The sequence below is a fragment of the Passer domesticus genome, chromosome Z (assembly GCF_036417665.1).
Source record: "Passer domesticus isolate bPasDom1 chromosome Z, bPasDom1.hap1, whole genome shotgun sequence".
NCBI classification, from domain to species: domain Eukaryota; kingdom Metazoa; phylum Chordata; class Aves; order Passeriformes; family Passeridae; genus Passer; species Passer domesticus.
The window spans coordinates 26,084,536-26,098,448 of record NC_087512.1 but is presented as its reverse complement, the minus strand read 5'-3'; the positions used below and the strand labels follow the sequence as shown (position 1 = coordinate 26,098,448).

Genomic DNA, 13,913 nt, shown 5'->3' with positions numbered 1-13,913 from the left:
TCTGACTTGTGAATAATTAGAAAGGATTCAAGATGCCTAATTGCACTTCCAAGTGGTATCAGGCACTAACTAAACTGTACTGCAAGCACTAACAAACTTGCATTTCCTGTTCTTAAATGTTCTGAGGCTCTCCGAGTTTTAACTGCTGAACTTTGAGATAGAGATCATAGAAAGAGCAGCAGAAGAGAACAAAGGGAAGGAAAGTGCAGCTGAAGCAGAAGCTTAAACCAAAGCATTTAATTGCATGTTGCTGATGTGCTTCTTTTAAGAGGACATAAAAAAGGGCATTATAAAGGATTCAAAGCATTTAGTGGTGAGGAAAGAGGGGAGGAAGAGACAACACTTCAAATAAACATTCCATGGAGAGGAAATATCTAATAATTTATTGACCTTCATTTTCACATTGTGAAAAAAGTGAGTTTTACAAAATCTTAAGACATAGTAGCAAACAACATAGACAATTTTACTTCTTTACTTGCAAGGTTTTTTTTAGCACATGAACCATATATTCAATGGCCAGGAATGGGAACATTATTCCTTTCTAATCACTCTTATTCAGACAGGTGTCAGACATATAGAAAAGGGGCTGCACAATTACATCAGAAGAGGAAGGCTGTCCTTTGTTACATGTTTCTACAGTAACCAGCCTGCAAAATAAGTGGAACCTTCCCATCTTATGCCAGGGTTTTTGTGTGCACTCTGCTGTGAACTGCTTCTAAGTCTGGGGTGTTTCGCAGGGCTGAAATGGTCAAATAGTCAGCCAGAATTCCCACAACAATTCATAGAGCAAGAGCCTCATGTAGTCTCTCCAGAGCCAGAGGCCGACCCTGACTTCAGTTTCCTCCAGCCTACACACAGGAATTAATTGAGGACTTGAAAGCAGACCACAAGTTTGGAAACAGCTGCAGAAAATTCATCCCACTTTTGGAAGCTGAATGGTGCTACAAATAACAGATTTCATAAGCTAAATAGTCAGATGCAAGGCAGCTTCACCTCTGGACTCTGATCAGCTTGACAGAGAACACATATCTCAAAGCTACATGTCCCTATTCAAACACAGGGGCCCCTGGTACCTTATGTAGTTGCTAGTGCCTGGGGAAAGGACATGCAAAACACAGGAAGTCTGATTTTATGGCTCCCTTCACTCCTGAGAGTGATCCACAAGATGAAAGGCCAACAAAAATTCAAGGCTGCTTGCTTCAACATGGGAACCTGTGCAGGTACAGGGATATAGAAAGGAGACCTATCCTAATATCTTTTCCTATTGCTAAAGGTCGTCTAAGTGGGGGACAAGGGCAGAGAGGCAGTGGGTTTAAATACATTTTAATCTATCACTTCAAGGAATCAGTTTCATCAGTGGAACTACAATTTTATCACATTTACCTGGAATTCACCCTTTCAAAAACTGCAAATGACTGCTTATTAATCAATCTTCTCTCAGTATTCACAGAACTCCAAATACTTTATTTCTGAAATGTAAAGAGTCTACTCCAAACAGCAAATCAAATGTAAGGCAGCGCAGAGAAACTTCCAGTGACCAATGTAAACACTTTCAGATGACAAAACTTTCACAAATACAGCTACATCACTTTCACACAGAGAAAGGCAAGCATCACAAATGTGACTATTTTTGTTTTGCATGCACACATGCAGCTGTTTACTTATACCACAGCACACACCAACCATGTTACTGAACGTGCCAGTTTAAGTGGGCTCCAGAAACATTTAAGAAAAAACACAATACAATACAAGCTTCATTAGGGAATCTGGCAAAGAAAGTACCTGTGAAACACAAGCTTCTGAAATTCCTAAGAAAAAGAGTAGCTTCATCTCTGTCCAAAGACCAGAATAATAAGAAACAATTTTATTTAAAAATAAAAGTTTGGTTTCTCAGGATTATCTGAGGCTTCTGAGCAACCAAGTGATTAAAGACACACCTGGATAACAAAAACAAAAAGCAGCAGAGTTTGAGGGCTTTTTTTTTTTCTTTTTAAGATAAGAGGTTTGAAATTCACTTTCTATCCCCATAAGAATTTTTCTAGAGCACTTGGGTCTTTGACATCTGGCCACTCAGATGATCTGAAATCCAGATGGATGAGGCAATCCAGTCAGTGCAAAATTGCTGCTCTTTCTTCCTCCTTTTTTTTTTTTAAGACTTCATCATTAGCCTAAGTTGAGGTTTTCTTTTTTGTTTTATTCTTGAATCACCATTCTCCACTCCTTCAGGACAATGTGGCTAGATTGTAGGTAACCCTCCTCCAACCCAATAAATAAATAAATAAGTTTGGACAATGACTTCATCTGGGCTTGGTATCCAGAAGCTCTTCCACAGTATTTGCGTTGCAATCGGGAAGCTGCACAAAGCGAGTGTTGCAAGAGACTTTGGCTATTTCCAGGTTAGAAATTGAAAGGCATGACCAACAAATGAAATGTTGCAAGGACACCATCTACAAGACACACCACATGCAACCTGGGGAGCTGGTGGCCTGAGAAAGTGACCTCCATGGCTTCTTCCTTTAGTACACGTGTAATTTAAAATCCTGTCTTGTAGTCCTTCCATTTCCGACTGGGAAGCCACTCCTCCCTCCCACCTCCAACTGTTACCCAATAGTTTTCTTTCTTTGTGCAGCAGAGCAAGTCAACAATCACAATATGTGCAAAACATACAATTCACACAAGCCCTTGCAACATGAAGACAATTGCAGGCATTGTTTCAGCATGCAAGCACTGAACAATAAATAACTATATCTACAACAAGTAACATAACAGGAAAGGGACAGACTGAATTATAAATACAGGGAAGAACAGGAACAATGAGAATTTTGGGGCTGTAATGTTTGTTCCCCACTGTTGCAAAAACATTTCACCACTGGTCTGGTCCTTATGAAGCAGAAGGTCACTTACTGCACACAGGACAATGCAACATAGGGTGTAACAGATGCTGTAGGCACTGCCCACAGGCAAACACACTCCAGTCAGCAGAGTTCAGCAGCAATGCCACTGTATCTTCATTCACAGCAGCATCTTGCTGTTTCAGACCTGGCCTGCTGCCCCTGCAGCTGGCACTGGCACTTCAAACCACCACAAAGAGAGGTGACAACCATTTCGAATTTCACATAAAAACAGCGGGGTCCATGGAAATCAAATGATGTGTGGTGCACAGCTAAGAGAAGCTCTGTCTGTTTTTTTTTTTCATCTCTGAAGGGCTGATTAACATGGGCATTAATCCACAATTACTAGCACAAGGACGAGATCAGAGGTTTGTCCATTCATATTTAAACCACGTGTTGAAGTACTGAAGACAGGGGTTTCTTCTCCCATTCCTTCATGTCTAGGTTGGATAGTTTACAAGGTGCCGATGATTTTCTTCAAATGCAAGAAACGCTGAATGATTTTTCTTCATTAAAACTTCTCCAGATCTGAGGTTCCAATTATCTTCTCCAAATAAAGGAGTAAACTAAAAGAGGTGGAGAAGAGGTGGAGGGAAAGGAGAGAAAAATTACTTAAGGTTTTGCTGCAACAATATACCATAAGATTTTTCTTAGATGTCAGAGAAAATCTAAAAGCTAGGCTTAGGATACAACCCAGTTGATGGGCTTCCCAGCCCACCCTGAATCTCAAGGTTTTTGTGCAATAGACAATAGACTACTAATACATAAATGAGTCAAGAACATAACTATTTAGGGTCAGATTCTGACTTTATTATTCTAGTAACATTGCTCTGCAAACCATCCTATTGACTGCAAAAAGACTGACTAATGTTTTGGGTATAAATTCAGTCACTTGAAACCTAAATCAAAGTGGCCTGATACACTTCAAAGTGATAAGCCTCTGTATCCTGCATACTTCCACATTTTTATGTTCCCCAAAACTTTAAAAAGTTTGTGGACTTGTTTTTAAGCAAACAACCTTTTGTAACTTCTCTTTCACAAAAATCCACATGAACACTCAGTGCAGAGTTTTTTCTACACCTCAGCCAAAACCAACCTGGTTGGAGCAAAGCAGAAGGGAAGCTCAAGGTGTCTTATCCAAATACCTCTGTTCACCTAAACAAATTCTGAATTGAATTTACTCACAACAGAGAGGGACATAGAATTCCCTTACTTAAAATACATCTCTTCTTCATTTAAGCAGAATTCTGTTTAATTTCTTTTTAAACAGCAATATACCATCCACCAAAAAAATCCATCCTAGAGTCCTTTATAAAATCAATTATTCAATGACAGACTCAGCCTTTGGATGCTGAGATTGTGCAGCTTTTTCATTATGAAGTTGTATCAAAATTCCAGCTCCCAAACTATCATCAGTTCATCACAATAATTTCTGACAGCACTGCTAGAATTTTAGAAGGCAAATCCTACTTCATTACAATGCAAATGAGCTCTAGTGCACTCACAGATCCTTTGAACACACCACATCTCTCTCAGGCTGTGATGTCTAAGAACAACAGAGAACATTCACAGGAAACAACCCAGCCTACATAACAGTCCACAGTGTTTTTGCAAGTGTGGGCTATTTTTTTTAATGTCTAAAAAAACGGGTCCACTCAGTGTTGATTAGTCTTTTCTAGGCATTCCTCAGTATAGCATGACACTCTTCCCATCAAAACAGACTAGGAACACTGAAGTCAAAACAGTGTTTCTTGTCATGGGATGAACTTTAAAAAAAGCTATAAATAATTCCAAAACAGGGAAAAAACCCAACCCAAAACTCCCAAGTTTGAGGAACAAGACAAAGCAGACTGAAGTCTTCCTAAAAACTGTCAGATTGGGGCCACACAGCACCATGAAAACAGTGTAATCACAAGTAATTTCCTTTTTGGCCCTCCCACCCACTGACAAAGCAGCAGGAGTCAGTAGGGAAAAAAAACAACCTACTTACTGGATGAGCACACAGCACTGGAGAGATTTCAGACTACAGCTACATTCAGTTATCTTGTGTGCTAGTTAATCCAGATATCTTGTGTGTTAGTGAAGATAAAATAATGGCTTTTAACAAGATACTGCAGAGTAAAGCAAAGCTTTTTGCACCGTTATATTCAGAGAACACTTTTTCAAAATAAAACACTCCCTCATGTACTGTAAACTTCAGAACAATTAAGTGAGACTCAGAAGAGTAAGTCAATATTTTTCTTGGCACAGACCTGAGTCCGGGCATTCAATACTGCTGTTCTGATAACACTGAGAACTGCATAAAGTCAGTAATAATACAAATTAACTGAAGATATCGAGATGTAGTTCCCAGCCAGGGAGGAAGCAGACACACAGAAATGAGGGCTTCCATTTGCTGTTGGGGGGCAATTACAGCCAGTAAACGAGACCTGGTAAGTTTCTAGAGTTTTCTCTGCTTTTCAAAGACAAGTCTGGAAAAACAAAGTGGGGAGAGGGCAGAGAGCAGAATGTTTTCAAGGCAAATAACCACCTGAGAGCAGAGCATCATGGCACAACACTGCCCAATTTCACAGCAGATTTCAAAGCTGAGCTGCTGCTTTGCATGGGCCCAACCTTGTATTCTTTACTCAATCAATACTCCCAGTCAACTGAAAGACAACTACAGGAGTAACTGTCTGCCCTATCTACACTGATATCCTATTTTAGGATCAAGGACATCACTATATTTAACAGTTACAATTAATGGCAGTAACTGATTTTGTACTAAAGGCACAAGGAGGAAATGGGGAATAAAAGCAACACGACACAAATGGGAATCTACCACGTTTGTTGCAAAATACACAGATGAATAGCAAAAATCCTCCCCCCTCCTCCCAAAAATAAGAAATGGACAACAACCCACCAAGCAAGACCAAATTCAGACTTGCTTGTGAGAAGATACAATGTTGAAGTTGCATCTGGTAAGAACCTGGCTGATTATGTATAATTAAATTGTTTTGGAACAGTGTGTGCAATAGACTAGTAATTATTTCAGGCTGCAATATTAATTACATATCTTCCTGACACTACACCTAGTTCAACATATATAAGCATAAGTATTTTGAAAAGTCTGTATTCTAAAGTGTTACAATGGAGAAGACGCAACCACACTGTCTAGTAGAGATTGAAAACTAAACCTGAACTCCCTGTAAAATACCTATCATAACAGCAGCTTTCTCTAAAGGCTGTCTGCATGAAAATTCAAGTGATTTCACTATCAGGCTTCAGATACAAAATGTAATGTATCTTTTTTGGGTACTGCTACTACTAGGTCACAGAGTGACCTATTCTCAGTCATCAGACAAATGGCAGGGGAACCTTTGTTTAGCATGTATTTAGTACTTAAGAGCCAGAGTCAATTTTCAAAATATTATCTGCATTTCCACATAAGTTGAAAATGTTATTTTTGCTCAGTCCCTTACATCTAAATCACACAGGAAAAGGCTTGTAAAGGCGGGTGCATGCTACATAGCGAACTACTTCCAGGATCTGCTGTTGTCACAGACGCAGTGCCTGGCTTACAAGAGCCTGTGAACATGTGTCTCATGTGGTCCAGATCTAAAATTGCATCCGACATCCTCACCCCTCCTCAGAGCTGCTGCTGGTAAGTTTTTTGAAAAGCATTACTACAGTGAAATTCAAAGGTGTTATTTCTTACCTGATAACTTGTAATTGCCAACATATACACAATTAGGAGGGGAGGTGCTTCCATGTGCTGACAAATGCTGTGGGAATTAATGAATAGGGCACAGTTGTTATGCTGTTCCACACATCTAACGTGGGATCATAGCAGTCCAATGTCTTGCACCTCTGAATGCCAAAGTAGCCTCCAACCACATACAATTTGTTTCCAGATGCCACTGCATGGCAGCTCATTCGCTTCGCTGTCACATCTCCCACCTTAGTCCACTGGTATGCCTCACTGTTGAATTTATAAGCAGAGCATGCAGAGAATTCAGTATCTCCACCCATAATGAAAATCTGGTTTCCCAGAACAGCTGCAGCCGTGTAGCGCCAGGGCTGGGGGCAGGTGGCTGGTACAGTCCATCTGTTTTCACACTGATCATAGCACTGGACTTTGGGCAGCTTGTCATGGCTAACACTGGTACCACCAAAAGCAAACAGCTTCAGCTTCGCACTGACTACAGCTGCATTGCTTACTCCCTCTCGCAGTGGGGCAACCATGGTCCATTTGTTGGTCACGGGGTCATACTGTTCTACTTGCTTTAGTGATACTGAAGGGGAAGCTGGAAGGCAACCAGTTGCTGCAGTGTGCCCTCCTACTACATACAGACAGTGCTTAAGTTCGGCAGAGCCATGGCCAAACCTAGCTACCAGCATAGGAGCGGCCTTCGACCACTCCTCATGAAGGGTGTCATACACCCAAACATCTTTGGAGACTCCATTTTCTGATCCTCGTCCCCCAGTGATATACACTTTGCAGCCTATGGCACAAGCACTGAACTCTTTCCGTGGGCTTGGAATGTCAGCCTTTGGAATGATCTCCTTTGCCTTTTGATCCACCAAATACAGCTTGTCACACATAAAGGTCTGGCCACCCAAAAGAAATAGTGAATGGCCAGTTTTTCGGGGTCTGGCACACAAGCTGGTGACCACTCCATCATTCTGTAAGATCTTCAACTTGCATCTTATTGACTCTTCTACAATCTCCTTGCTTTTCCTTTGCTTGGTGATAAGTTCTTCCATGGCCACATTCTCCATAAGGTATATGGCTGGCAGGAGGGCCAGTCTCACTGTCTGCAGTAGCTCTGGCAGGTAACAGTGACGCTTACTCAGGTCATAGCTGACCCAGCTGATAGCGGATTCATATACCAGCCTTTCATCTTCAGTTTCTAATTCTTCACTGGAAAGGAGCTGCACTACCATGTCTTTTGGCAGCTGCAGGAAGTCTTCGCTTTTACTGATACTCTGGAAGTTGCTAAGGCACATCCTCCAAGAGAGCTCATACAGCTTGGTACACTGATGAGCATCTGACAGCAGCAGCATACCAAGACAGTTGGTGGGATGAAGGTTTTTCTCCAGAAACTCTGCACAAGCATCCCGAATGTCCTGGAACTCCAGCATGTCACCAGCCTCCAGCAGTGACTCTGCATTTTCCTCATTGATGATAACTCTGGAGGAATATGCATAGTCCAGAAGAAGCTCCAGGACTTCTGGGTGAATAGAATTGTGAAAGTTGACTTCACTGTCCTGGCTCTCTTTCAGTCCTCCGCTGAACATTGCTTCAAAATAGCGGCTACAAGCAGCTAGAACTGCTCTGTGGCAGGGGAAAGACCTGTTTCCAGCATGGAGAAGTACATCTGTAAAGAGACGCTGCTGACGCAGGAGGTTTAGGTGAGTAAGGACACTATCAGCATAGGATGACTTGTGGAACAAGTATATGTTTATTGAGCCAGTACTGGCCCTGGACTTGCGATTTTCATGCATGCTGACTGACATTTTCTTTCACACCTATAAGCAAAGAAAAAATTTAAAATAAATAAAAGTCAAGATCATTATTAGTTTTACATATCAAAAAGTGTGTATATTATTCACTACAGGATGGGGGAGAAAAAACCTTAATTTGCAGCTGAGTGGACAGAGAATTACATCTCCCTTTGGCATGCATTTATTTTTTTGTAAGCTGAGATTCATAAATGACATAGTCTAAATTTGTTGCCCAAGAGCAGGTTTGTCTTGGGAAACCTGATCTCCAACTTTCATAGCAATACAGTAAGCAAGTAAGTTGGAGAAAGAAAATGAACCTGGACTGATTTTCTCACCCTTCCCCAACCTAGACCAGCTGATTCATTACATACATACACATGCACATGCTTGAAACATTCTCCTGAACTGAATCATAGCAGGAAGAGCTACCAGACAGAATACCTAAGGAATGTCAAAATCTGCATAGAGAACAAAAGCCTACTAATCCCATTAGGAAGCTTCCCTTTGGTATAGTGATTCCATATGCAACAACACAAAATGAAAAAAAAAAAAAGCCAACCCCAAACTTTAAAATAAAATTCTGGTATCATACATTTAGACTTGTATAACTGTAAAAAAAATATGATTAGTAAATTCTACAGATTCCACCCTTATTCCACAGAATTCAGTGTCTGCTTGTTATATATATAACATATACCTGGGCAAGGTCAGCAGAAAAACATGTTTTGACCACCAGCTGAAATCACTGAGACACTGCCTCTGAAGCCACCTGGACAGTGAAGTTCTCAGGGCTTAAGCCATTGTTCGTTCTGAACTTTTGAAGAGGCATAAAACGATCCTATCCTATCCTGCCCTACTCCTAACAAACAAAACCCTACTCAGATCTTGTTTAGAGGTGAACATTACTGTTACCTGCCATAATATGCAGGTCTAAGTTAAATCTGGAAACCTGCTCTAATTATACAAAGAGTCAAGTCAGAATAGTATGGAGTATAGGGTAAGGGAGGAATATTGGCAGTGATATAAAGCTAATGGCCAAAAAGCCACAGTGCAAACAGTAGGAGATGAAACACAAAGAACTCAGTGCAAGCTATGGCTGTGACTGGTACTGAAATAATCTCACTTCTCTCTCTTCAACCTCTTTTCTCTTCACAGAGAAAACAGTGAAAGCCGAGAACCAAACTTGACTAATTACGATGCTATTTGCATGTCCAGAGTACCTTTTGCTGCACTGGCCAAAAGCTCTATCTGGAAAGCATGCAATGTCCTAAGTCAGAGCACCTGGGGCCACTTGTGAAGGTTTTTAATGTGGATTTACTTTGCTCTCACACAGACATTTCTGTATACTTAAGCATCTTTAAGCAATTGTGAATTGTAGAATTTCATTTCCACACTGCAAGCTTCAAGATAATACAAGAGCTTTACAAGCCTCAAAATCAGCATTTTTAATATATGTATTTTTCTAGATTCATATGACCAGGAACATTTCTTGTTCAGAAATGGAGTCTGCTCCATTAAACATGTGGTTTTGATTTACTCAATCTCTGTATATGGAACGTGCAACACCTGCAGTCTAACTGCAGCACAGCCAGTACCATCCTCTACACTCTCTGGGCTAATATAATTGATTCACCATATTGAACAACAGCAAGTCTATGTTTCACCTTTCCCTTCAGTTACAGCAAAAAAAGCCCTTAAACCCAACTTAAAGAATAGAGAAACACCTTACTGTAAGACTACCATAGCCCACTTCCTTTAATATGAAACACAATTTGTCATATGAAACTTAACTGGGATTGAAAACAGCAAGCAACACTGCCCAATATACAGTGCACTATCCAAAGTCCTCCAAAACAGAGAGCAGTCCTGCGCATCAGAGCTACAAAGCAGAGTATCTGTCTCACTCTACCATTTTCTAAGCAAAAACTTAGAAAGGGATCATACCAGTGCTCCGCAGGCCAACCTATTAGCTGTGCTAAGCATAGAACAACTTAAGTCAGCTGGTATGTCTTCAAAACACAAACTCTTTTACCATGAAAATTAAATGACCTTTAATGAAGTTGTATCGCCTGGCAAAAAAACTACCCAGATGGCATTTGAGTCTTGAGCACTAATCTCAGACTAAAATAACCCACTTAACCTATAGCCAAAAATAAGATACTGACCATTTACAGATTGAAATCTCCTGGAACTGAAGGATTACAGAAACGTCATGGCCTGAAATACTAGTATACAAGCAGATTGATGACACAATAAGAAGCTGAACACTTTACTGTCAAATTTTTCAAATTTTTCCAGCCTCTTTACTGCCTTAAATGCTGTTATGATGGAAGGCACAGTATTCAATGGATCTCTACAGATAGGTTTTCCTCATACTGAGGACTTACTCTTTCAAGGTTCCTCACCAGGGAGCAGGATGGGAGCTCAACACGCCAGTGATCAGAGACAACAGAATAACAGTATCTGAATATGCTCACTGCTCCCCACACTCCATTCCAGTTAACTGAATGTGAGTGTAGACATCACAGTCTTGGCATGTCAGGATCTCTATGAAAACACAGGTTCTGTTCTTTGCCCCCGCATATTGGGGGAATTCAGAGTTTACTGAAAACTTTCTTTCATCACACACACAGGGTTCAGGAATAAGGCAGGTAAAGTTCGTATCAGAGGCTGCCGATGCAGGGATTTAGATCTTTCACCAGGCTCTGCACTCCCATGAGCAACGCTTGTTCAGCACCATTCAGAACGAGCCCATAACCACAACAAAACAGAGGCAAACGTAAGAAAACCACCCTGCAGTTATATATACAGTGGAGGCTAGTGAACTACAGACCACATGCAGAGGGGAGGAACAGATCACTGTCTGTTACCCAAAGCCCACCCACAGCCATGGTAACAAATACCACTGTAAAAAAAAAAAATCAAAAATTTGTATAAAAACCCCTCCCAAACAGCTACTGAATACAGCACTCAGTATTTCACCCTACTATAACAGAAGACTTAGTCTCTTGGTGTGAAGTAGATTTCACATATGCTGGTCTTGAACTGTTCCTGTAAGATTGCCTGTATTATCACAATGTCATCTGTTGAGAGGAATTCAAAATATGCCAATTCACATTTAAGATAAGCTAACGTATTTCCCCAAACAGAACAAAGATATATATCTATACGCATCTTTTTCCTCCAGTGTGGTGCTGAGATGAGTTTGCACGTGGACTAGCTGAACAAATATCCTTAGAAGCAAGTATCATCATTCACTAACAGGCAGTGCTTCTCTAAATTGCCTGAGTCTCAGTAAATTAGGTCAATCCAGAATCTTGGAAGAATACTAAAATGCAAAAATGGCATCTCCAATTTCTCTGCTTGGTGTTGGAAATCATGCAAACCTCAAATACTTCAGCAGAGGTAATTTACTGTCAGTGATCAAGTGTTCATCTTGAATAATATTAGCCAATTCCCTTCAGGCATTTCTTTCCTTAGAAATAGTATTTGTATGTAAAGGACAAGAAGCGGTCAGTAAATTACAGATATAGATTTTATCTAGGAACAGAGGTTGAACCAAGACTTTGAGTTATAATTATACTTCAACAGGCTACTTGTCACAGCAGCCCAGTAGTAAACACTACTTTAAACAACAGGCTCCTTCCCCTTAACAGTTCTACAGTATGCAGGTCTCACCGTAAATCAAATGAAAAATTAAGTATTTTCAAATTATTGATACATCCCTGATGCACGCTCATTTTAATATGACTGTGTAATTACCCAGTGATGACTGCGTTTTTCTTTAGGATCAGTGAAACAGCTGAAAGAGAGGAAATCTACTAATCATCCCACCGACGTAACTAACACCGCTTTCAATTGCTAAATCTGCACCGATGCTATCAGTGTGACAGAGGCAAACCCTGACACTGCCTAAAGTCTTCAAACTCAGTGGCTGCCTAGGACCTTCAGCGAGACAGAAAGCAGAACACGCTGCTCCTGCTAGGAATGCACTACAGCTCACCACATGCAAACAAAGAAACGCAACTCTAAATTCCCTTCAGTTCGCCCCATCAAAACGCCTAAATAACTCCATGTCTGAGAAGAAACTTAATGAGCTTCTTCCCAGACTGATATAAAAACCAGTGCGAGAAGCTAAAATGCATTTCGTTTGCTTTATAGATCAAAAACCACGTGCAAAAGTTTCTGTACCGGCGCAGGGAGAGCAGCGCCGCAGCCAGCTCAAGGAGCGGCGAGGCGCTCGCTCATTCCCTGCCCTGCTGAGGGATGCTCCGGGGCCCCAAGCGGGAAGCTGAAGCCCAGCGGGGAGGCTAGCAGCCTCCGTAACAGGAGCCCACGCTTTCCAAGGGCAGCCGAGTACAGGAGACAGCAAACCACCGCGAACGCCTACCCACCAGTGCCCCGCTGGTACCCGGCGTTCCGGACAGGGCGGAGGGGGACCGGCCTCCGTCTGTGCCGGGGACGAACAAGGCAGCCCAGCTCCAGCCGGAGCAGCACAGCCGGCAGCGCGGCGGCAGCTCTGCCACCCCAGCTCTGTCCCCTCCAGCTCTGTCCCCTCCAGCTCTGTCCCCTCCAGCTCTGTCCCCTCCGTGCCGGGCGGGCAGCACCAACTTACAGCAGCGGCTCCGGGGCGAGCGCGGAGGTCCCTGGGCGACGCAGCGCCGCGCATGGGAGAGGAGCTGGGCTGTGCCGGCTCGGCGGTGCCGCGGAGACGCGGAGGGCGAGCAGCAGCGCCGGGCGGAGCCGGTGCCGCTGGCGGGAGGCGGGTCGCGGAAGGAGGGCGGGAGGTAGGGAAGAGGGACGGAAGAAAGGGAAAGAGCGGCTGCTGCTGCTGGCACGGCGGCCGCAGCTCTGCCCCCGCGGCGGAGCGGAGAAGGAGTATATGGGCTGGGGGGGGGGGCGGGGGGAGGCTTTATGCAAAGCCTGTGAGTGACAGGCAGGGGAGGGGCGGCAGGACGAGGGCAGCGCGCTCGCAGTTGCGGTCCCGGCCAGCGGCGGGGAGGCTGTTCTGGGTGTGTGGTGTCGCCCCGGACGGCCTCTGCTTCCTGCCCTGCCTCCCCTGCCTCGCACCCGACCGGGGCGGCGTGGGGGCCGCGCGGAGCGGCGGAGCAGTACGAGCTCCTGCACCGCGCTCCGGGGGAGCAGGGGGTGCGAGACTGCTGCCGGCGTGGGGAGAGCCGTGCGCACGGGAGCGGTGCCGCTCCTCGTGGCGTGTTCCCTGGGGTGGCCAAGACCGAGCAAGGCAGACGGTGGGAAACTCCTGCTGGGCGCCCGGGGAGCGGGCGGCAGGGCGCGGAGGAGGCCGGGCACGGCGGGCCTGAGCTGCCGTTCACAGCTGCCCCGTGGAGCGCTCCCGCGGCACAAAGGGAAGCCTGGCTTTAATTTTTCCCCAGTTAACAAAAGTGTGTGAAAAACGCATTTGTACAAAAGGCCGATTTCAACAATAAACATCTAAACGTAACAGTATTCACATAATGGTGTTGTGTGGCTCTGTACAAGAAAACAATAAGGTACCATGCTAAAGATTGCACATAT

General features: G+C 43.4%; 1 protein-coding gene across 2 annotated transcripts; it reads right to left on the bottom strand.

Annotated features, from left to right (window-relative positions):
* Nucleotides 1-360: 360 nt before the first annotated feature.
* Nucleotides 361-13,234, bottom strand: ENC1 (ectodermal-neural cortex 1). 2 transcript variants are annotated; one of them, XM_064403573.1, is made up of 3 exons: nt 12,994-13,234; nt 6,589-8,402; nt 361-3,457 (listed from the first exon to the last, which is right to left on the bottom strand). In XM_064403573.1, exon 2 carries the CDS (start codon nt 8,388-8,390, stop codon nt 6,621-6,623), a length of 1,770 nt encoding a protein of 589 aa, XP_064259643.1. In that variant the 5' UTR covers nt 8,391-8,402; nt 12,994-13,234; the 3' UTR covers nt 361-3,457; nt 6,589-6,620. The 2 variants fall into 2 exon arrangements, with proteins under 2 accessions (XP_064259643.1, XP_064259644.1); XM_064403574.1 differs by lacking the exon at nt 12,994-13,234 and adding an exon at nt 12,773-12,884.
* Between the last annotated feature and the right edge of the window lie 679 nt (nt 13,235-13,913).

Excerpts from the sequence above, each read along its gene's own strand:
- ENC1 (XM_064403573.1), bottom strand. The coding sequence starts at position 8,390 with ATGTCAGTCAGCATGCATGAAAATCGCAAGTCCAGGGCCAGTACTGGC.